At 38.2% G+C, this 24,547-nt stretch overlaps 1 protein-coding gene across 4 annotated transcripts in view; it reads right to left on the reverse strand.

Annotated features, from left to right (window-relative positions):
* The window catches only part of LOC126377024 (mushroom body large-type Kenyon cell-specific protein 1), a 263,548-nt gene that overhangs the window by 33,265 nt on the left and 205,736 nt on the right, over nt 1-24,547 (reverse strand). For all 4 annotated transcript variants that reach the window (XM_050024634.1, XM_050024633.1, XM_050024636.1 and 1 more), the window contains 3 exons: nt 17,404-17,675; nt 16,853-16,963; nt 9,312-9,386 (listed from right to left, as the gene is read on the reverse strand). In XM_050024634.1, coding sequence (XP_049880591.1) covers nt 9,312-9,386; nt 16,853-16,963; nt 17,404-17,675 — 458 coding nt within the window. The remainder of the gene's footprint in view (nt 1-9,311; nt 9,387-16,852; nt 16,964-17,403; nt 17,676-24,547) is intronic.

Below are 24,547 nucleotides of genomic sequence, written 5' to 3' on the forward strand. Positions count from 1 at the left end.
AGCCATGTCAGGGGCCTTTGGCGGCTCAATAATAACCCTGACCCTGACACCAGGGTTGATGAGGTTGGTAATTCACCTCACGTCACCCCATTCCGGATTACGGGCGCGGATTTTTTTAGTCTGTATTGTATGTACGATAAGGTGCAAATCAGTTTTGCAAAGTAATAACTTAACTGGTTGCACTTAAGACCTGGTTACATGTCGTTTCTGTAATAGACCGAAAACACTTACAACCTTTATAATTATGACAACTAATGGTTCATAATTTCACCACAGTTTACAAATAATTCTCGGGGCTCAGTGACTGCACTTTTGCTCTTTGATTGTACCTATGTTTTTCGTAGGATATTGCCAGATACTTATTCTTTTCTTTAGCTTATTCTTTAGGGATTTTGGGGTCTTTGCCAGTGATGTGGCGTTCCAGGGAATTTTCCCAAAGTGGGAATGTTCCCTTTGTAAAAACTCCTTAATAGTAAGGGCACTGGCTGCTTTTCTATTTCAAATTGTTCTTTCTTTTGCTGTGATCCTACCTGCCTAAGGTTGGTTAGGTCAGCTCAGTTTATAAAGATCTTTGTACATAAGTTTTGCGCTTTGTAACTAACGCTGATTCGCAATGGGGTGAACAGAGCAACAAGTTATCAGAAATAACTCTCAAATGTACGCAGATACTTCTGATTTGGAGTACTAAGATAGATATGTCAAAATATAGGCATGTACAGTCACGAGTACTAATACGTATACACTTTATAACCATGTCACATTAACTTTTTTGACAAATTAAACCGCAAATCTTATTAAATGTCAAATATGATAGTGCGACATGGTTCTAAAGTGGGTACATGATATTGCTCATGACGAAGTAGATTGAACTGATAATTTCGTAGAGATTTCATGAATCTTATCTAAAAATATATCTTAAAATAAATGTAAATAGGCCACATTGAAGCAATTGATCTAAAAACCAACTTTGATATTTTACGTCTGCATACTTAGTTAGTTAGTTACTTTTATATACGCAAATGTCAAATTGTAATATTGCTTTTTAGATAAATTGCTTTAAGCCTATTTGCCGCAAGATATTTTTTTAGATGGTAATTTAGAATACACATTTGTATTTGCTGTCTAATGGGTATCCTAGCTTATTCAGGAAATGCACCGACATTTCGGATATTTTCTTTTTCTTTAAAGTATTCTATCAAGTAAGTAAAGCTAAGTAAGTACCTCGGTAGCTTTAGTAGATAGGTAAGTCTTCTTTTAGATGCATGAAACAACATAGCCTGAATGGTTTTGTTATTACGATTATAATTACAAATAGGCTACTTTCCAACTAGTCAAATCAGTTTTTTTTACTAAACGTCAAAACACGATATTATTATGGAATTTGCATGAAAAATCATCCTGTGACGTCATAGAAACACGTGACAAAATGTCGCAATTATTATTAAATTTTTCATTATTAAAATTCATAAATAAATTAAACAGAGAAACGCTATTTGTCACCTTTAGATCTGTCTTTATTTAGCACTTAATCAGAATTTCATAATTTATCTTTGACCTAGGAAACTAGGTACCAAATTCAACTATAAAAAAAGCTTTACATTAAAATAATTGTACCCCGAAGGTTTCAGTATGATAAAAAATATTTTTTAATTAAAAAGAACAAAAATAATAATGTATTATTGTTTAAAACATAAACTATTACAAGCTATAATGTATTATGTGAGAAGGTAAGTAAGTACATAATTTAAATACAACACCTAATAACCTAACAAAAACTTCCTTATGAACTAGTTTTAGTAGGTAAATTAATTTTAAAACTATTAATTAGTGGCACTAAAATTTCCTGTTATTACTTTTATCGTTTTGTAGACCAATAGCAAGCCAGGCGGCCATCTTGTTGTTTGACAAACAACGAGTTAACATTTAGTATCATGTACCTACTAATAAAAAGACCAATCGCATTTTAAATTGGCTGTTTGTGAAGCGTACCTAGCCATTTGTTTTTTTTTCTAATTCCATTGTTAACGGTCGATGACAACCCGCCAATTTGAAAGAACAGCTGTTCCCGTTTTGATCGCAAAAAACTGGCCACATAATTTACCGCTCGCCAAATGGTGGGGTTCAAACATTCTAATTCTAAACTCGCGGCCTCGACCAATAGCGGCCGAGGACGAGCCAACATGGCGGTCGTGGGAACCGGTTAATGGCCCGTTTGAATTTAGAATAGTATTTTTATTAATGCGTTCGTTACGTTCGAGAACAATTGTTTTTTTTTTCTAATACTTTATGCAGCTGGCAACGAATTAGATGGGTTCGTCCATTTTGTTTTGAATCGGGGTCGGAAGGTCTCTATTGTCAGTTTGTAATTAGGTAGTGTTTTTGCTAATCAACAATTTTTATAGTCAAATTAGTTTAGTTTGCGTCAATGAACTGTGTAATCTATTGCAGTAATAGGTCAAGCGAATGATATTGACGTAGTTTTGGTAGGTATTTTGTGTTATTTGTACTGAAATAAGTACTCGTAATGAAGGACTTTCAAGGCTACGTTCCCTAAAAACAGTATAGATGGCGCTGTTCAGATTTATCGTGATAATTAGGTATCTATTTTCTCATTCATCGGGGTACATAATTATTTTAAAATATAAGCTAATGGCAGAGGCATACATAAAAACAATTGTTGCTTGATATTTGGATCAGATATGTTTAGAATTATATTGGTATCAATATTTTTTCTCTTTATTTGGATCAGAATAATAATGGGTCGAAGATATGCTGGGTGTAATAACAAGGGTCATCATTTATCACCCGAAAACAGAGATAAAAGATGCATATGTCTGTTATCCATAGAATTAGAAGGTTAAACGAAGGTAACTCTGAACAGCGCCATCTATATTGTTTTTAGGGAACATAGTCTGGAAAGTCCCTCGTTAGTTGGTTATGTAAGTGACTGGTATGAGAAATTCATTTTTTTACCCTATTTATTTATTATAGTTTATGGTGTACAAGACAACGGCTCTGATTCCTGCAGATACATCCTAATTTTATTTTAAGTTATAAAGGAAAAGGTTGGGAGATTGACAACTGTTAATTTTAAAATGAATGAATAACCCGGGCGAATAAAATAGACATCCCGCTGATATTCAACCTATTTGACGTGTGCTGTCATCCTATTCTGTCAGGTTATTGGCCAATATAAAATTATGTGAGGGTGTTTTTTTAATTTCTGCCTAAATTGACGTGTGTTCCGTAATGTTTATGCCTTTCGATTGCCGTCCCTTTCCTTTTCAGTAGATAAAAAAAAGACAGGGATAACTTAAAATAAAATTAGACGGAGTGTAGGTACTGAAATCAGGACCAATGCGCAATACATAAGATTATTTCATTTCCTTGCATTTAATACAAGAATATTTTACTTGAAATGGAAATTCTAGTTGCTATTGTGTGTACGGTTTGTTGAAGCTTTTTTAAGCGAATGCTTGTTGCTTTGTTGCAGTTTAATTTATATGCCTACCTAACTTGTAAGCATTGTGACGAACCTTACTTTTACCCAAACTTACTTCAAAAGTAAAACTAAGTACGTAGGTACACGTAAAATATCTTGTGACATATTAATATCACAAGATATTTTAAGAAATTGAAATTAATTAGTTTATTTTTTAAATAGTAAGTCTAGGAATCGGATAAGTAAAATATGTCCGCAAGAAAATGAATATTAAAAGATATTATTTTTCTCAATGTTAAAACTAACAATTTGTACCTCCTTACTTAGTGATATTAATAAAACTAAGTTGTTTAAGTACCTACTTAGTTAAAGCATAAAAATCCTATGAAATAAATTTTGCAAATAAAAGGAATGCCGAGCACATGCCTCGTCTGTGGTAAATATGAAAAACTTTAAAACATTCAAAGTGAAACATGTAACACAGTATTTCTACGTTTCAGCCCATCTCCAACTAACCATGAAATCGCTTCATGTCGTGTTCCCTTCCATTTCACTCTTAAAAAAATAACAAAGCACACTCAAACCACAAAAGCAGTCAGTTTTCATTTACAACATTTCCGCCGCTTGAACACTAAAAAAGTAAAATTAAAAAGGTGGAATTAAAAAGTTAAGAAAAAATGGCGCTGTTATTTCGCGTTCTATTTTGGAATTTGCGTCAAACGCGCGCGTTTTGTTTTTTTAAGGATTTTACGAGCGACGATGATTAGTGCGAGCGGCGGTGGACTGAGCGCACCTCACGTGCGAGGGGTGGGCCTTCACGTGAATTTTCCGAGGTTTCCACCCTCGGACCGCCCCTATAGGCTTTTCTGTCCGGCCTATGCTGTTTAACTGATCGGCTATAGAGTGCCGTAGAGTCGCGATTTAATGGCTTCTTGTTTATGTTATAAGTATTTTTATTTCTTATTTCGTTTTAAAATACATATTTGGAAATTCCAGTTGCATAAAATGACCGAACTGTGATATTATTTAAAAAAGTAAAGTACTTACGTAAGCAGCGTAAGTAAGTTCATTTCAACACTTAATTCAAGTTTAAGTGCAGCAATGATAATTAATAATGTAAAAACAAACCGAACGCACAGGGCGTTTAATAAAACTTACGTAAAAACAAAATGGCGAAATAATAGTTACGTAATTATCACTTATCTTTAAGATCGATAGCCCAAAGCCATTAAAACGGTAACAGGAACTAATTAAAAAAACGAAACGTCAGTCTTATTAATCGTTGCTAGTCAAAAGAAAGCAAAACACATAATTACATAGTCTAACTAATGATTATCTAGCAATCTACCGAGTTATAACTCGAAAAATTTTAGACGGACTTGAAATACTAAGAGATAGAATTCATTTCACGCACCAACCATTTTGGTCGGGTAATCAAGTGTTATTTACTTTTAATTTAAGCAGAACAATCAAGTAAAGTTTTTGTTTTATTAACGTAAATGTTGGATATTAGCCGTATTTCGTGATATAAAGCTTTATGTTAGTATAGAGAGCATTAGACATACTTTATGGCGAATAAAGATTAATTTGGTATGCATTATTGGTATACTTTATTGTTATGAAGTAGCACCTAGTTATAAAGAAACGGTTCAAAAAGTTCATGACTGAGTATTAAAAATTTACACTGGGCATATTAAAGATTTAGCTCAAGCAAGAAATCTTTTTAGAAACTTCAACATTCCAGTTAAACCTAAATAATTTGTAGGTAAAGGACGCTCCTATATGTATAGCCCAATAGCTACGAAAACCACTCTATTATCAACTCTCTTTATAACTTATAAAATTAACACCAGCAAAACCTATTTAAACCTCCCCAACTACTGGCACATTAGCTTTAAAGCCGCACTTAACCTTCAATAAAAAAACAAAACATAAAAAAAAATACTAAAAGCGCGTCGCCTCTCCACTCCATACTTTGTGCTTCACTGCCTACTTTTCCTACACCTACATTCGCACTATTTCAGTTACCACATGCAAAAACACACCTTAAATCACAACGTATAGAGTTCGAAAGCTTTAATAGGTGGGAATCACCCCATCTCTTTTGCTCGTATTAATCAAAATACTAGTTTCCCACTTTGACGTGAAGTCGCGGCGAATGGATAAGGCATTGTGTTCAAATTGAAACTATGGTTGCCTATGACCAATTTATTTAGACCTGGACTAGGACAATACAATACAATACAATACGGCTTATTGCACGAGAAGAATACAATAGGGTACATCACTACACTAACATTTGTATATGTAAACTTACGCGCGATTATTGAGACAGGTAATCTTTGATGATTTGCTGTCTCTTTTTGTGTTTTTGTCTTTATAATTGTGAAGGAAGGAATAAAAGAACGTCCTTTTTACTTTTTTTAATGGAAATGTTATGTATGTTGAGGCGCTCGGTGGGTGGCGCAGCGGTAAACGCGCTCGGTCTGCGATTGTTGAAGTTTAAGCAACTTTCGCAAAGGCCGGTCATAGGATGGGTGACCACAAAAAAAAGTTTTCATCTCGAGCTCCTCCGTGCTTCGGAAGGCACGTTAAGCCGTTGGTCGCGGCTGCATTAGCAGTCGTTAATAACCACCAATCCGCACTGGGCCCGCGTGGTGGTATAAGGTCCGATCCCGACGTTAATGGGCTGATGATGATGAATGGAAATGTTACGTATATTTTAATATTTATTCTTCACTTGCGTATATGAAACGATTGATGTATTTAAACGAGAAGTATGTCAGGATCGAAGCCAATGGAATTCCATAGTCTCTGCTTACCCCGTTGGGAAAGCGTGAGTTAATGTAAAAAACATAATAAATCATAAAGAATCTTTCTGGCTCAGCCATTACGTGCTGTAAATTATTTTCCAGGGAAATAACAAAGCACACACATACATATGCAAACGGTTACACATAAAAATTCAAATAACCTACATTAGTCTTAACTTTCTTTTTAAGTAAGTAAGTATTTATTTTCCTTTTCTTAAGTTATTAGTAACAATAACAATAAATAATAATGTAATGTGTAGTTACATTACTATAATTTTAGGTGTAATATTTCTGTCAGTGCTAATGTAACAAAGTACAAAGCACAGAAATTAATTACACCCATATTTTAATTATAAAACCGTTATTTTTCTTCATTTAAATGTTTTATTTCACACGCGTTTACATTTTTTTCTTCTTTCAGTCTATCAACATTTGCGAGAAAAGAATTGAAAATAAATCAGCTGGAAGAAATCTCTTTGTTTAGAGATAATCTTACTTGTGCTATCTGTTTTCTTTGTATGTTCCTAGTGTCTGTTTTATTGTGTACAAATAAATAAAATAAATATAAAATAAATAAATAAATAATATTACTTATAACGATTTTACGAACACTTCTTTTATATTGTAGTCTTCTGAGATTAAATTTGTAGATAAAAATGAGATTTAAATAATAATAAAAATAAAAAAATAATTCAATTATTGCTTATTATTTTTGAACACAAACAAACGCAGAAAAGGAACATGGAAAAACTAAAACCTAAAAGTTGGCAAAAGCGATCTTTTCCAGACAATCTTCGATAGAGGATATAATTATAGCCTGCAGATGTGTTGTGGTTATAAGTATTGTGTGAGTGATTGTTAATATAATACGTTGTAAATTAATTTATATCCTTAGTACCACAGGTTACACCCTATCGCGTAGGGATATTGTATTGTAGACTTGTTTCTTTTATTTAGGGGCTTCACTAAATACAATTTTCAAGCCGTCACAAACAGATCTAACTATCAAGTCTAAGTCAAAAGGTTTAGACAACAGAATTATTGTCGACCTAGGCATGCCTAGGTTACTGCCATCAACTTGCAACCCCGCAATTATAACCAGACCATCATTAAACTGGTAACACTGTGTTATTTCCTGCTAATTACATCGTGCGTTATTGAATTTTTGATTTGGGTTGCCATTTAATGGGGTTGTTACAGGTTTGCTATGAAGATGACTGTTTACCATATAATGATAGTGCGGTGGAATATAAGTGGAACTATTGATTACAACGGTCAAAAACATAACCCTCCTTTTAGCTCTATCGTAGTCGGGTAAAGCAGGTGCTCACAACCAATGGCATGGTCGAAATTCAAACGATTCAGTCCACTCGAATTATAACCGATTAGTGTTGAGTGGTTTCAGTGTTCAGAACAAAAAATTAAGATAATCGGCGCAGTTGGGCTCGAACCTCAACTCAGGGTGTCGTCTGAGAGTGTTTATTCTGGAAACAATTAATCGACCCTAGTGGGCCGATAGCGATAAGCGCTGAATGAAGGTAATCGTCGACGGTGAAGTCGGTATCGGGGTCCTTCTTTGTAACATCCTGGATTTGATCGCCGTATGTTTACCTAAGTCCTCCTCTTCAGATTTCACCTCACATTCGCTCCAGTTCATTGTGGTCCAGTGGTTGAGCGTTGTGCTCACGATCCGGAGGTCCCGGGTCCGAATCCCGGTTGGGACAAATCACAAAAATCATTTTGTGATCCGTAGTTTGGTTAGGACATTACAGGCTGACCACCTGATTGTCCAAAAAGTAAAAAGGTCCGCGCTTCGAAAGGCACGTTAAGCCGTTGGTCCCGGTCATTACTTACTGATGTAAGTACGTAGTCGTTACATGAGTCATGTCAGGGGCCTATGGCGGCTCAGTAATAACCCTGACACCAGGGTTGATGGAGTTGGTAATTCACCTCACAATACACACGATAGAAGAAGAGACCTCACATTCGCTTGATAAAGCTGTTTTAATTCATTTATTTTACCCACGCTCTTGTCGGTGTAGCATTCTCCATTCTTGTTTATCAAAGGCCAATTCTTTCACTTCTTCTATGAAATATAATAAATATAAAATAAGACACTTGTTCTATGTAAACTCTTCTTTGTCTTCCCCTTCCTCTCTTTCCTTGTAGCTTTCCTTCTATGATGTTTTAATAACTTCGTCATGTCTTATTTAGTGTCCAATCATCTTGCCTGATGTATCCTCAGTCACTCTGAATATTTGTTTCTTGTCCCTAACTCTTACTATAAGCACTTCTTCATTAGTAAACCGTACAAAATATAAGTATGTAGAATTCAATTCTAATAGTTTGAACTAGGCGAAGTAAAAACATTCTTTGTCAAGGGGTGACCTAATCGTTTCCGCCCATTCACGATAACTATGCCTGTTGAAAATGCCTGTTATTAATTTAAAATTGAATTACGATAAAATGTCAACATGTTTTCCAATATTGTAACAATTGTCTTAACAAGTATTCACTTGTCGCAAGGGATACCCGGTTCAATTTAGTTATATTGGAAATAACATGTTTACAATTAAGAAATGGTTCAGTGGTCCTGTGGTTGAGAAAATATTTACGTAAAAATTGACGATTCAAATGTAGGTATATGTTGAACGTCCCATCCGCCTTAAACTACTGCACCTTCTCAACCCGTACAGCCGAGGAAAAGGAGCTGCAAAGAAAACTTCGGCACGGGCCCTAGACGTTCTTAAAAAAATGTGATACAGTTTGAGTTATTTGGGTGGCTAATATTGGTAATTAAGTCCTTGTATTCTTTAATACTCAATAAAGTATTATTTATCTTATTTGTGCAAAAAATATCTCGATCAAGCTGTTGCTCCATTTGGTCGTAAAAGGATAAACAAAACAACCAAACTCTTCATGACATTAGTTAGGACGCGAGTGTATATTAGGACGTATTAGTGTACTATATTAGGACGCGTGTGTACTATATTAGGACTATTTAGGACGTATGTGTGTACTATATTAGGACGTATGTGTACTATATAAGGACGTACCTTCCGGCCCGCGGTGTGTCCCGCGTCCTCCCGAGACAGGCCGTTGTCACGAGACAACAGGTGGCTGAGGTCCATCTGGAAACAAACAACGTTACCGTAACATTCTAGCGTATTCATTACAAAATTATAAATAACAATAAACTAGGTATATGACACATAAACTATACGATTAATTAGATTACATTCAACGTTATAAGTTTAAACCACGTGGTTACAGGGATTTGTGCCCGGTAAGTGGCAATAGACGCGCCTTTATCACATGGGACTTATTCAAAACTGGCAAATAATGGGTGTAGGTATATGCTATACACCTCTGTCATAGGATGGGTGACCACAAAAAAAGTTTTCATCTCGAGCTCCTCCGTGCTTCGGAAGGCACGTTAAGCCGTTGGTCCCGGCTGCATTGGCAGTCGTTAATAACCACCAATCCGCACTGGGCCCGCGTGATGGTTTAAGGCCAGATCTCCCTATCCATCCATAGGGAAGGCCTGTGCCCCAGCAGTGGGGACGTTAATGGGCTGATGATGATGATACACCTCTGCCTACCTCTTTGGGATTATGGGCATCATGCTATCATTTTATCTTTTTCATCATTTTTAGTTTTAAAGTAAGATCAGGTCAAGAGTCCTCTAAACCGGTGAGCATATATAAAGACTGATGAGGGTGGAATAAGGGAAAGTGGTGTGTCAGGATCGTAGTAAGTGGAATTCCGTGGTCTTTGCCCACCCCAATGGGAAATAGGCGTGATTTTAAGTATGTGGAAACGGAGCTAAATGATTTGGTTAAAAATTAGTGATAAAACTGGAAACATTTTCCGCTATGTCTTTCCAATAGTAACACATGACATTAGTTAGGACGTAGTAGTACTATATTAGGACGTATGTGTGTACAGTCATGAGCAATATAATGTACCCACTTTAGGACTCTGTCGCACTAACATATTTGACATTTAGTGAGACTTACAGTTCAATTTGTCAAAAAAGTTAATGTGACATGGTACCAAAGTGTACACATATTAATGCTCGTGACCGTACTATATTAGGACATACCTGCCCTAACCAACACCAATGACTTTTTCTTTTCGCTTTCTAACAATGTAGGTACTGAACGTAATCAAAAGAATCGTTACTATGAAATTAATATAACCCGTTAACAACAAAATCACACAGTAACACGACAAATGGCCGATTCATTTGTAACATGAGAAAGTTCTAACAAATCCCAATTAGAGAAAAGAGGTTGTCTGAAAAAGTACAGTTTGGTTCAGCAATGGGAATCGCTATCCATCGAACGGTGGTTATGCGGCATTGTCGGAATGGTTCCCACGCAAACGGCAATCAAATCTAAATAGTTCTACGACAAAAAGTGTGTATAGTAGTCAATGAGTGGTGGTTGCCTGGAAGAGATCTCCTCCCTCTCCTCTTTAATATTTCTCTTTTGTATTGTATTTCCCGTGTGTGCAATAAAGTATTTGTTATGTATTGTTATAACCCGGACCCCGGGCCCGGACCTGTCAAATCTTCAGGTTAGATTAGCGGACCTTGTGAAAAACGGGATAATGCTAGGGGGATGATAATGTATTGATGATAATAATATGTTAGAAGCTTCTTAACTAACTTGCCAGGGACAAGTCCGATTTTGATAATTTTTAACCCTCGAAGCAAACGCGGAGAGGTGTTATATATTTCATCCCTTTGTTTGTCTGTCTGTCTATCCGCGGCATCGTAGTTCCGTGCTCCGGAAGGCAGGTTAAGCCGTTGGTCCCGGTTACTACTTACTGATGTACGTATGTAATCGTTACATGATTCATGTCAGGGATCTTTGGCGGCTCAATAATAACCCTGACACCAGGGTTGATGAGGTTGGTATTCCGCCTCACAATCCACACGATAAGGAGAAGATCATAGTTCCAGAACGGATGGTCCGACTTTCACACTTCAGGGCCAAGATAACACTTCAGGACGCCGCAAGTGTGGTCGACGATTTCCCTTTTTCCCTTAAGACAACAGGCCTGAGGTTGCCCAGTTGGGCGCGAACCTCGGCTCAGGGCGTCGTCTGAGAAGAAAAATATTTGACAGAATTAATCACCTAGTGGGCCGATAGCGATAGTCGCTGATTGAGGGAAATCGTCGACCACGCCGGCGGGGTCGGTATCGGGGTCCTAAAGTGTTTGGTGTCGCGAGCTGATTGGTTGCCTCTATTGCACTTTTTAGGGTACCTATGCTTTTATAGGTATTATTTAAAATCCGAAACATCTTTTACGGCTGATAGCCGGGACTAACGACCTAACGTCATAAACAAAACATCTTACTTTTAGACAATCAGGTGATTCAAGCCTGCAAAGCCGGACCTCCAGATCATGAGCCCAATGCTCTACCAATTAGACCACGAAGGTTATTACATTACACATAAGAACTTATATCTCTATATCATATCTTAAGTTGTTGCCTTGAACTATACAGATCTTAGTCACGAGCAAAACGCTTAGAGACCTACCTATATTGTACTTACTTCAACTATATCACTACCATAGAATAAAGAATAATAATATACTGTCACGAGTACTAATATGTATACACTTTGAAACCATGTCACATTAACTTTTTTGACAAATTAAACCGTTAGTCTCATTAAATGTCAAATTTGATAGTGCGACAGGGTTCTAAAGGACTGTACAGAACGGTAACTCTCCGCTCCACATCAGTTGACTACTTGACAGTTTTCGGTAAAGTATTTTAAAAAATACAGACGCTTATTTTATACCTCTTAATTTTTTTTTACCTTTGATGGGTTTGCTCTTGGCCCCAGACTTGCGCGAAGGCATTGACGAGGCCTAAGATGGAGCGAGCTCGCCCAGAGTGCCTGTTCACTCTGGCCTTGAAAGCACCCCGGTTATACGCATTCGGAAATACAGAAGACGGCAAAGAATTCCACTCCATAGCAGTGCGCAAATGAAGGGCAAATTATTTTCTTGAAAAAGCTTTATATAATAGTGAAAAACATATTTTTGTACAATTATTTTTAAAAAAATCGGAAATTTTCACTTGATATCAACTTAGATTCATGGTCTGAATCGTCCCTCAAAGTTTTCGTTACGATGTGATTAGAACCCTGTATATATAAATAAATAGTGCTCGCGGTGAAGTCTTTCGAAACAAAATGGCCGACCGATATTAAAATTTTGATAATTCGTAAACTATAGTTATCTCTTTCTTACACAAAGCGTAAGTGGAGGATGACACTATTATATTCAACTACGAAAATAAATTATATTTTTGTTCACTTGAATAAAAAAAGCGACTTCAACTTACCATTTAATGTTATATAAACTATGCACTTCTTAAGGTCTCTAGTAATCTAGTACCGACACTGAATAATACGATATTTTTTAATTGCCAATATAAAAAATCCAGGCGACCTTTAAAAGGAAAATCTAGTTTTTTCTGACGCAACACTTCCGTCCGCCATTATTGTAGGCTTTGATTCACTGAACAAGAATTCGGTGAGTTGTAGGTGCCCAGTGGCTCTATGAATTGATCTATTACGAATGAGGATGTCAGTTTCTAGGAAATAAAGATTCCGTGGCAAAATATTGCTATAGGATCTCATGGCATCAAAAATGTTAAAAATAATATTAATTTTCCTATGGTAATATTAAACTGGTAAGGATGAACAGAATCATAAAACCATTGTATACATTATGTTATATCTATATTGTCCTTTAGACGTTTTGGTCCAACAGAAAGCTAGGTGAGGTGTGGGTACTTAGTTCATCTTGCGATAGATGTACCTCTGTTTACCCCAATTGGGATATAGTCGTGAGCTTTTATGTATTGTTATGTAAATCATAAGTTTAATAATAAGATTAATATTACCGTATGTGATAAAAGGCTGGTATTCATTATATATATTCCTCTATATAAGTCCCACTGCTGGGCACAGGCCTCTCCTTAATCAACTTGGAGCATACTCCACCGCGCTGCTCCAGTGCGGGTTGGTGAAGGTGTTAGGGATATATTTTTTTTTTACTTTATTTATTTGATAAACTTTGAGTATACAGTTTTGACGCATAGCATCGCTAAACCAGGAATGGTTTGTCTCGATGCTAGGTTTCCTGTCATCAATCAATTTATACAACGTTCAAAAACATTATATACATCAAGAACAATTAAAGTACTTACAGAACATAATAAAATAAAAATAATGTTGTGGGTAGTAGGACATTGCAGCTCACCCGGTAGACACGGCAGTACATCGCTCTTACCTATAATAACCAGGACCAACGGCTTAAAGTGTCTTCCGAAGCACGAAATCATCTTACCTTTTAGATAATCAGGTGATTTAGCCTAACAACGTCCCAGCCGAACAAAGTTCAATGTACTTATGCATTTATAAGTTAGATTACTACCATACATAAATACTGGTTCTCAAGTACATTGACCTTAAGAAACGGGTGTTTCGTTCGATGCACATCCTGTCCTATTTCTATTGCTTTTTTAAAAAAGGATTAAAATGAACAAGACAACAAACACATGGCGATTCGAACATACGCAAATATGTTTATGTAGGTATGTGTGTGTGTGTGTGTGTGTGTGTGTGTGTTTGAGTGTGTGTGTGTGTGTGTGTTTGAGTGTATTAGTGCTGTTCGATGTCCCGATTTGTGCATGATGTCTCCATTTTTAAAGGTTCTAAGACATGTCCCGCGCTGCTAAGAATGTACCTACATCATCAGCAGCCCATTAACGTCCCCACTGCTGGGGCACGGGCCTTCCCTATGGATGGATAGGGAGATCGGGCCATAAACCACCACGCGGGCCCAGTGCGGATTGGTGGTTATTAGCGACTGCTAATGCATCCGGGACCAACGGCTTAACGTGCCTTCCGAAGCACGGAGGAGCTCGAGATGAAAACTTTTTTTTGTGGTCACCCATCCTATGACCGGCCGTTGCGAAAGTTGCTTAACTTCAACAATCGCAGACCGAGCGCGTTTACCGCTGCGCCACCGAGCTCCTCACCGAGTACCTACATATCGACCTAATAATATACGTTGCTATTTAGCAATAAAACCTCCAGTTTTTCTCCCCTTGTTCTAGATTCTGCATGTCATTATATCATACATAACATAAACAGTCTATATAGGTCCCACTGTTGGACCCCGGCCACCCCTCAATCAACCGGAGGGGGTATGGAGCAAATATTTTTCCTCTCAGACGACGCCCTGAGCCGAGGTTCGCGCCCAACTGGGCACCCTCAGGCTTGTTGTCTTAAACCTTGTACCGGGTGAGAGCCTTACAGTACAATACAAAAAACTCTTTATTGCACTTGAATCACATTAAAAAAAACATTAGTATTATAATTGGTATATGGTATGTAGTGTTGGTAGCCTTCAGCGCTCCCCATTTGTCCGGCCAAGTAGTTAATGCCATCTGCGGCAAATCTACAACAAGTCACGTAAAAAAAAATAAGAATGTACTAATTCTGATATATTTTTTCGCTTTACCTTTGGACCTTTGGTTTTGGGTTCATACAAGACAATTAACCCGGTTCCAGAGGGGACCGAGTCATCTTCTCTGCCCTCCACTGGGGTAATTCCTGGTCGGCGCGTCCTTGCCTCTCACTTCAGTAGGCCGGAGTGAGATGGTGGCTGAGTTTCGGATAGGGACCCAGACCTACGGGGTATAACGTAGAACCCTTGCCCAGGGATTGTGAGATTCCCTAAGCACTGCTGTGTGGAGTGCAACGTCCCTTCTAAAGACTTGTGGCTCTGCCCATCCCTATTAGAGTTACGAGCGTGAGTATGAGACTTAAACATAGTTAGCAAGGTGTAGGTGTTTATTTGTATATACACCTCTGCCTGAGGGGCTCGGTGGCGCAGTGGTAAACGCGCTCGGTCTGCGATTGATGAAGTTAAGCAACTTTCGCAAAGGCCGGTCATAGGATGGGTGACCACAAAAAAAAGTTTTCATCTCGAGTTCCTCCGTGCTTCGGAAGGCAAGGCCGTTGGTCCCGGCTGCATTAGCAGTCGTTAATAACCACCAATCCGCACTGGGCCCGCGTGGTGGTTAAAGGCCCGACCTCCCTATCCATCCATAGGGAAGGCCCGTGCCCCTGCAGTGGGGACGTTAATGGGCTGGTGATGATAATGATGACACCTCTGCCTACCCTTTTAGGAATACAGGCGTGATGCTATGAGAAGGCTGCGTCCTGTTTCATTACATGTCTGTCCCGCAAGTTACAAGCATTACTTGTATGGTAGTATGTGTGTGTATGAGAGTAATGTATGTATGTATGTATGTATGTAGATCCCGCCGAACATCTGGCATCTTAATCACTACAATCTAGATCAAGGATTGTGGATCAAAATGGAGATCGTTTTATTCTCAATTTGGTCATTGGTTGGTCATTTTCTTTTCAAGACCCGCAGTGGAGCGTGGTGGAGTATGCTCCATACCCCCTCCGGTTGATTGAGGAAGGCCTTTGCCCAGCAGCGGGACGTATATAGGCTATTTAAGTTATGTTATGTTTATTTTCGACAAATTGTAGGCCGTGTGTAAATATTAGTAGGTATATTTTTAACCGACTTCAAGAAAGAAGGAGGTATGTAGTGTTGGTAGCATTGCAGGAATTGCACAGAATGTGGGGTTCTAAACACGTGTGCCAAATATGTATGTATGTATGTATGTACGTTTGTGCGCTTCATTTCACAGAAATTATAAATCTTATAAGTAAGTATCAAGAATGGACATATGTTATGGGTGGGTGTATTAATGGTGATGTATAATTAATATTATTGCCAGAAATAATCAATTTTTATTTTATTTTTTTACTTATTTATATAAGTAAAGTAATTATTGAAGCGTAAATAGAAAAGATAACTGTCAAGGGTGTGTTGTACTGACATTAAACGAATAATATTATAACAACCTGTAATATTGCAGTGTTTTTGATGACGTAGGTACTTAGATACTTTAATAATAATAAAAACGTTTATTGCATGAATTCAGGTTAGGTACATTGCAGATTACAGTGCGTAAAAATAGTACGTATCACCAAATTCAACTTTCAAGCATACACAATGAAAAAAAAAATTGATAGAAAAGAATCGACCGACCTTATATCGACTGATACATCACTATACTAATGAACGTTACAGCTGATATACTTTGACAGATCTAATTCTGACCGCGCTATATAAAAAATAAATAAAAAAAAATATACGGTCGAATTGAGAACCTCCTCCTTTTTCGAAGTCGGTAAAAAAGGCTATATAAAGACAATATTATTATTTCGTTACCGAACAAAATCCGTGAGAATGCGTGACTTAGATCTTAGTGTTAAGGGTTCGAATCCCGGTTTGGGCTCTAAATCCATGTATTACGTGGTTAACAGGATTTGTGTATGCATCATAATTAGGTGATCCATATATACATTGGTAAATTTGTCCGCACCGGGAAACGAACCCAGGGTCTCCGCGATCGCGAGCCCAACGCTCAACCACTGGGCTACAGAGGCTGTTGTGGTTATAAAGAAGGTATACTGACATTGTGTCCCGCTGACGGCGTGTCTGCTGCCGCTTCACCCCTGTCGCCGTCCACACAGAAGTAACACTTGTCCGCCGGTTTCCAGTCCGTAGGCTCTTCTGCAACTTCCACCTAAAAAAAAATAAACTTAAAATATTCCACCTCGATGACATTAGAACAGAATTAGGTATTTGAAAATGGAATATCCATAATTGATATTTTATTTAAAGTCGGGACTTAACGTGCCTTCTGAAGGATCATATTTTTAGACAATCAGGTGATCAGCCTGCTAATATCCTAACCAAACTACGGATCACAAAGTGGCATATGTTTCCACCGGAATCGAAACTAAAGAGGTCTAGTCATATAATAATGTTTATTTATTATAATTTCCACGAATGTCCCTTTTCTTTTTTGGAATTATTTTGTGAAAATTTTACTTATTTATTCATTTATTTATTAGGCTCACAAAACAGGTTATGTGATGTCATTTATAATAAACAAATTCTGTTCTATTCTATATTCAAATAAGAAAAAATTAAAAGCACTTTAAATTGTCATTTTTTACATACCTTCGGCTGCGTGGCAGGCTGTTTGATCAAGGTCTCGAGTATGGTCTGGGGGCGCCGCGGAGCCCTGTTCTCCGCCCCAGCGTCCTTGCTCCGGTCGTCTTCTGGCGCGTTTATCTGCTCTATGGTCTTTATCTTGAGACCTGGAGGGGGGTCTGTGGAAGGCATGGATTCTTCGTCGCTTGACACCTCTTCGTTCCGTTTTGGTATTAATCCGTCCTGATATATTTTCCATTTTCTTCGCCCCATCAACTCCTCCGCCACCCGTTCTAGACCTGGAAGAGGAGAGGGGTTCGTTAGTAAAAAAACAGTCAGGTGGTCAAGAAGGTTGGACAAAAGATCTTACTAGGGTGCGTAAGTCAAGTTATTAAGTTGTGCCTTTTCTCTTTCCTTTTCTTGTCATATTGTGTCTCTTAAGTACATAAATAAAAATCCTCCAAGGTCGCTTAATTTAAGGTAAGTTGATAAGTTTTGACTTAACTAAACTTTAATTTAGGGTGAGTTAAGTGCCTTGTCTCTTTTTCTTCTTGTCATATTATATTATTCTGTTTCAGGGTGCTTATGTTAAGCTAAGTAAGTTGTTAAGTTTTAACTTAACTTAAACCTAAACTTCAAATAGTTCCCTTGTCCTGTAATGGACAGTATACTTATGTAGCATATAAATTAATATTGAATCAGAAATTCTCGACGTCCGTAGGGTCACACTGCAGTTTAGATAGCGCTTCCAAACGCCGAGGGTAAAGCACGAATTATTGTTTATTAGTTCATTTTTATCGTCCGATTGTCACAGGAATGATTAATGGCCGCGATATAGGGTTCAACGGTTTTCGATTTCTACCATTTCTGCAGTTCAATAATATATTATTGTTAATAATTGGTTTAGGTGTAACAACACTTTATCGGTCAACTCGATATTAGTGTTTTTTTAGAGCGGAAAATATATATATAATAATCGTAATGTTTTGTAGATAGTGTCACTATTTAGGTGTTCCACACAATTCATTACTCCATAAAGTGCAGAACGGTGGTCCCAATCGCCTTCTGTTCCGCAGTACACCGACCAATTTCTCCATCGGTGATATTCTAGCTAGAGCCCTACAAGAAGTCATTTCTTTGGCCTCCAACCAGTACTAATACCTCTGCTGCCCGGCATCAGGGGTGCGCTGTTGAAGTAGCGGCGTCTTGTCGCTACGTCAGATCGTCATAAAACTTAGCATTTTATAGGTTAGTCCGTCCCTATTGGCTATCTTTTTCTAATGTGTGGGTTGTGAGGTGAATTACCAACCTCATCAACCCTGGTGTCAGGGTTTATTGAGCCGCCAAAGGCCCCTGACATGGCTCATGTAACGACCACTTACTTACATCAGTAAGTAGTAACCGGGATCAACGGCTTAACGTGCCTTCCGAAGCACGGATCATCTTACTTTTTGGACTAGGTGATTTTTGTAATAGGTCCCCACCGGGACTTCCGGATCGTGAACCACTGGACCATGGAGGCCAATGGGCTGTAAGGACTGATTATTTTACACACAAATATAAAAACTCAGTACTTAATTATATCTATGTTTTTTCTTCTCATTTCATCCACCGTTCTTTATATAGCGCCACCTACGTCAGCATTCTGAGAATGAATGTCAATGCAGATTACTTTTTCTGCTCCCACCTCGTGATACTAACTTACTACTTACGTACTCTTGATACTAACTTCGAACGTCTATTGTAAACTTCCCGTTTTACTTTTTAGAGTTCCGTTCAAAACTAGGAAATTTATTTTCTTAGTTCACAAAAATATTAGACTAAAATATGACTATGAATTTATTTTTAATTAATATTCATTTATTTTTAAGTTTAAGTTAAGTTTTTTTAACAAGCTTTTTTTTTGACGTGATATATTGTAGATCTGCCGCGCATAGCATTAAATACTTGGCCGGAAAAATGGGGAGTTCTCGCCCGGTTTTCTTAAGAAGGCGTTTAAACAGTTTTTCTATGGAAAACGTTTCGCCTTAACACTACCTCCTGGCCACATGCCCGTAAAAAGCAACTTGACAACAAGTGACATTACATTAGCCGACTTCTATGAAAACGTGTCTATTAACAAGGAGTGGAGCATCATGGAACGTTATATTTTTTTTTGTTCCTATATGTTACATAACTTAACGATGCATAGATCGTTATTCAAAAAACATTGAGCCAACAACGTCTAAGTCTTCGTCGTATAAATTAGACGGCTATTAGACAGTCGCTGCTGGCTATATACGGAACCGAATCGCCCCAGGCACAACGCACTCTTGGCCGTTTTTTCTTTACTTTAATAAGAAGACGACTATATAATTAAATATACGAATCGCTAAAAAGTAGCTGGTATTTGTATCGCAATTACGTAGGCAGTGTATTAGCATGTTACGAGAAAAAGTTAGCTCATTGTCTCCACTGCCTTACGCTACTATGTGTGCGTGTAAAGCTTAGTACACACATGTCACTTGCGAATTGTATCCACTTATTTTGCCGGCATTCCAGTTTAAAGATATTTGTAATCTAATCTAGCCTACAAGATCCCACTAAAAAAACGAAAAGAAAAAAAAAGAAAGAAAAAGAAGAAAAAAAAAACTTAAAAGTCACTTACTACATAGTCACTTACCATGAGAATTAAATATTTTAATACACATAGGTTAATTTGTCCTATTGAACAGGCGGAGAGGGTATATAAAAAAAAAAACTTAACTAGGTATAATTGCACAAAAAATTTAGTGCTTGAATAGTCCGTTAACATTTTATTGACTCATTTTTTCAATCATACGTCACAGAAGGTATGCCTAATAATGAATGGCGAACTTATATGTACATAGCTGGCGAGTGCGCTGCCTACCTCTTCGGGGATACAGGCGCGATGCTATATTAAGGTAAACGCTCCTATTAACGCCACCCAAAAATCGACATCGTTTACCGCCACCTTTTTTAAATTGCGGATATTTTGAATTGTGTCTGAGATAGAAAATTGATTCAAATGTCAAAAGATACATGTATTAATTGACCATGAAACAAACATACCCCTGAGCGTGGGCAACAACAGTCTAATTTGTGATTGGTCTGTAAGTGTGCAGTGTCCGCGCAAGCAACGCGCTCCATACAAGCCACTACTGAAATGCATAAGCATACAACATTTTTTTCTTAAGGTTTTGTGTCCGATGAAACATATTTTTCTTCACTTTAGTAATTATAACTACTTGTTAATACGTTTAAGAACTGAGAAAACATGCTATATTTGACATTTGTGTTAGTTTTAACTGATTAATTTGAGTTTTAAAATGTGGCGGTGATAGAAGCATACATTTGCAGTTTGGTTACTATTACCGCCACCTATGGCGGCGATCGATATTTGTATGATATTTGTATTTTTTAGTTATTTAAGGTAACATGCCCAATCATGCATAATGTTATCATTTTATTTTATAGTATGGTTCATGAACTATATTAAAATCTATTAACGCCACACATTTGGTGGAATTCAAGTATCCTGTGCTGCATATAAGTTAACGTATTTTTTTAAGAAATGTATGAACAAGTAGTTGAAGTAATTATGAATTTCTAATTTAAATACTTTATATATTTATTAAAATATGCTTTGAAAATGGTTATTACATACGTAGCTCTCATTTTGAATATTTATTTGTTTTCTTAAGGCTAATTTGTATGTGGCGGAAATTGAAACACAGAAATTACATACATGTTTCTATTACCGCCACCATAGATTCCCTCTTATGATTTATAGACAAGGTGATGCATTATTCTTCGGACTGACAGAGACGGACGGACAGACCGAAACGGACGGACAGATAGAGACAGACGGACGGACAGACCGAAACGGACGGACAGATAGAGACAGACGGACGGACAGGGACAGACGGACGGACAGAGACAGAAGAACATACAGAGACAGAAGGACAGGCAGAGATAGACGGACGGACAGAGACAGACGGATAGACAGAGACAGAAGGACAGACAGAGACAGACAGAGACAGACGGATGGACAGAGACAGATGGACGGACAGAGACAGACGGATGGACAGAGACAGATGGACGGACAGAGACAGACGGATGGGCAGACGGACGGACAGAGACAGACAGATACAGACGGACCGGCAGAGACAGACAGAGACAGACGGATGGACAGACGGACGGACAGAGACAGACGGATGGACAGAGACAGACGTCAATTATGTATATAAATTTATGAAACCAAAAGATTTTTCTGTAGTTTATGTCATAATTCATTCAATAAAAAAATAACAATAGTAATAAAGTTTATTGAAAACTCCTCATACAGAATCATTTCGTCAACTCCCGAAATCCTGAGGGAGATTGAGAGTTTCTATAGACAGCTATATTCCACGAAAACATCAGGCGAAAGCATGGCTCGAGACCCTCGAGCCAAGCTTACCCGACACTACACTGAAGATATCCCGGACGTCAGCCTGTACGAGATTAGGATGGCCCTCAAACAGCTCAAAAACAGCAAAGCGGCAGGAGATGACGGAATCACAGCAGAACTTCTGAGAGCGGGCGAAACGCCAATACTCAAAGCCCTCCAGAGGCTCTTCAATTCCGTCATATTTCAGGGCAAAACGCCGAGGGCAAAGAGCGGAAGCGAGGTGATCCTGTTCTTTAAGAAAGGTGATAAAGCCCTACTGAAGAACTACAGACCTATCTCGCTTCTAAGCCATGTCTACAAGTTGTTTTCGAGGGTCATTACGAATCGTCTCGCTTGCAGGTTTGACGACTTCCAGCCTCCCGAACAAGCCGGTTTCCGAAAAGACTTTAGCACCATAGACCACATCCATACGCTGCGGCAGGTTATACAGAAGACCGAAGAGAATAATCTGCCACTTTGCTTGGCGTTTGTGGACTATGAGAAAGGGAGACCTGAGCGGTGTTGCAGTCTCTTCAGAGGTGCCAAGTGGACTATAGGTACATCGAAAAGCTAAGGGACCTCTACCAAAATGCCACTATGTCAGTTCGAGTACAGAACCAGAGCTCTAATCCGATCCAACTGCAGCGAGGAGTGAGACAGGGAGATGTCATCTCTCCGAAACTGTTCACTGCTGCATTGGAGGATATTTTTAAGCTTCTGGACTGGAAAGGATTTGGCATCAACATCAACGGTGAGTACCTGACGCACCTTCGATTTGCCGATGATACAGTCCTAATGGCTGAGACTCTGGAAGACCTGAACACCATGCTCGAGCATCTCAGTAACGCATCCCAACGAGTGGGTCTTAGCATGAACATGGCAAAGACAAAAATTATGTCCAACGACCATGTCGCACCCACTCCAGTTCAGGTTAGGAACGTTACACTCGAAGTTGTAGACCAGTACATTTACCTAGGACAAATAATTCAGTTAGGTAAGTCCAACTTCGAGAAAGAGATCTCTCGTCGGATCCAACTCGGATGGGCAGCGTTCAGGAAGCTGCGGAATATCTTCTCGTCCAAAATACCAGTGTCTCAAGACGAAAGTCTTTGACCAGCGCGTGTTGCCAGTGATGACCTACGGCAGTGAGACGTGGCCGCTTACTATGGGTCTCGTGAGGAGGCTCGGTGTCGCTCAGCGGGCAATGGAGAGAGCTATGCTCGGTATTTCCCTGCTTGATCGAATCAGAAATGAGGAGATCCGCAGGAGAACTAAAGTCACCGACATAACTCGGAGAATTGCAAAACTGAAGTGGCAGTGGGCAGGACACATAGCGAGGAGAACCGATGGCCGCTGGGGCGGAAAGGTTTTGGAGTGGCGACCACGTGTCGGACGACGCTCAGTGGGTAGGCCTGCTACAAGGTGGACCGACGATCTGGTGAAGGTGGCGGGAAGCCGCTGGATGCGGGCAGCGCAGGACCGATCGTTGTGAAGATCCTTGGGGGAGGCCTATGCCCAGCAGTGGGCGTCATACGGCTGTTGATGATGATGATTATTGAAAACAGTTCGTTTACAGTTTTTGTTGGAACGCTGTCTTTAAAACTAGGTAAACCTGTATTTTGAGAGACAGTGCCTTCCCAATTTATGTATCTATTAACTACATTAACAGTGGTAAAAATACGGTATTAAAACAACCTTTTTTTAAATAAAGTATTTTATTGTATCTGAATAGTTGTTTAGATATCTCGTTGGCGGTATTCGATGCAGCAAAGGCGGTAATAGAAAAAACCGCAATTCATGTGGCGGTAATAGAGGCAAGTGACTTTTCGGACATAAAATTATTTTTTATCCAAAATATTCACTCAAAATTAAAAATTCTTGATGTACTTAGCAGAAGACAGTCATAACAATACAAATAAAATAAATAAGCTGCACTAGCAAATACAGAAGTACTTAATTTCTGAGAGGTAATCAGAGCATAGCTTAACCTGGCGGTAATAGGAGCGTTTACCTTATGTAAAAAAATCCTCTTGGTATGTACAATGCTTTGCTACTTACCACGGGGCTGTCAACGTTACATTGTCATCTTTTTTACTTCATTTAAATTGAACTATCGTCGAGAACCACGTCATTAGCACGCTTTTTTCATTAGCATGAATAAAGTGGGGGTTACAATGCATGACGACAGATAATCACATACTAACATAAGCTCAGGACTTGCTCAATTGGGTTAGTCAGAGGTACATCCATCGCAAAATGAACTAAGTACCGACCTCACTGAGCTTTCTGTTAGACTAACGTGACAGATGCCGTATCGCCGTCTATAATGGTCGAGCCAACTGTGTTAGTGAAAAATGCACTTAAGATAAATGAATAACTTATTTGGTGCAAGTCCGGTATCGGGAAACGATTGAGAAGCAAGCCGATAGAATCGTTTAAAAAAAAAACACAAATTACGGTGAAAAAAATATAATTTCCTTATTTTATAAAAATCACTTTCGTTCAGATCTGTAAATATTGTAACCATTATCTTAGAATAATTTTAAAATGTTATAGATTTTTTTAAACATGTAATTTATAAGTACTATCCTACTCATATTCTCACTAAGCATTGGCTGTTTGAAAAGAAAAATAGTTATTTTTATGTAATAAATCGCAAAATCTATTTTCGTTCTTATGTAGACACAAAATCTACTTATTATCATAATAATGCCTATCATAATCTTGCTATTTAACCTC

This window comes from Pectinophora gossypiella, chromosome 22, assembly GCF_024362695.1.
Source record: "Pectinophora gossypiella chromosome 22, ilPecGoss1.1, whole genome shotgun sequence".
NCBI classification, from domain to species: Eukaryota; Metazoa; Arthropoda; class Insecta; order Lepidoptera; family Gelechiidae; genus Pectinophora; species Pectinophora gossypiella.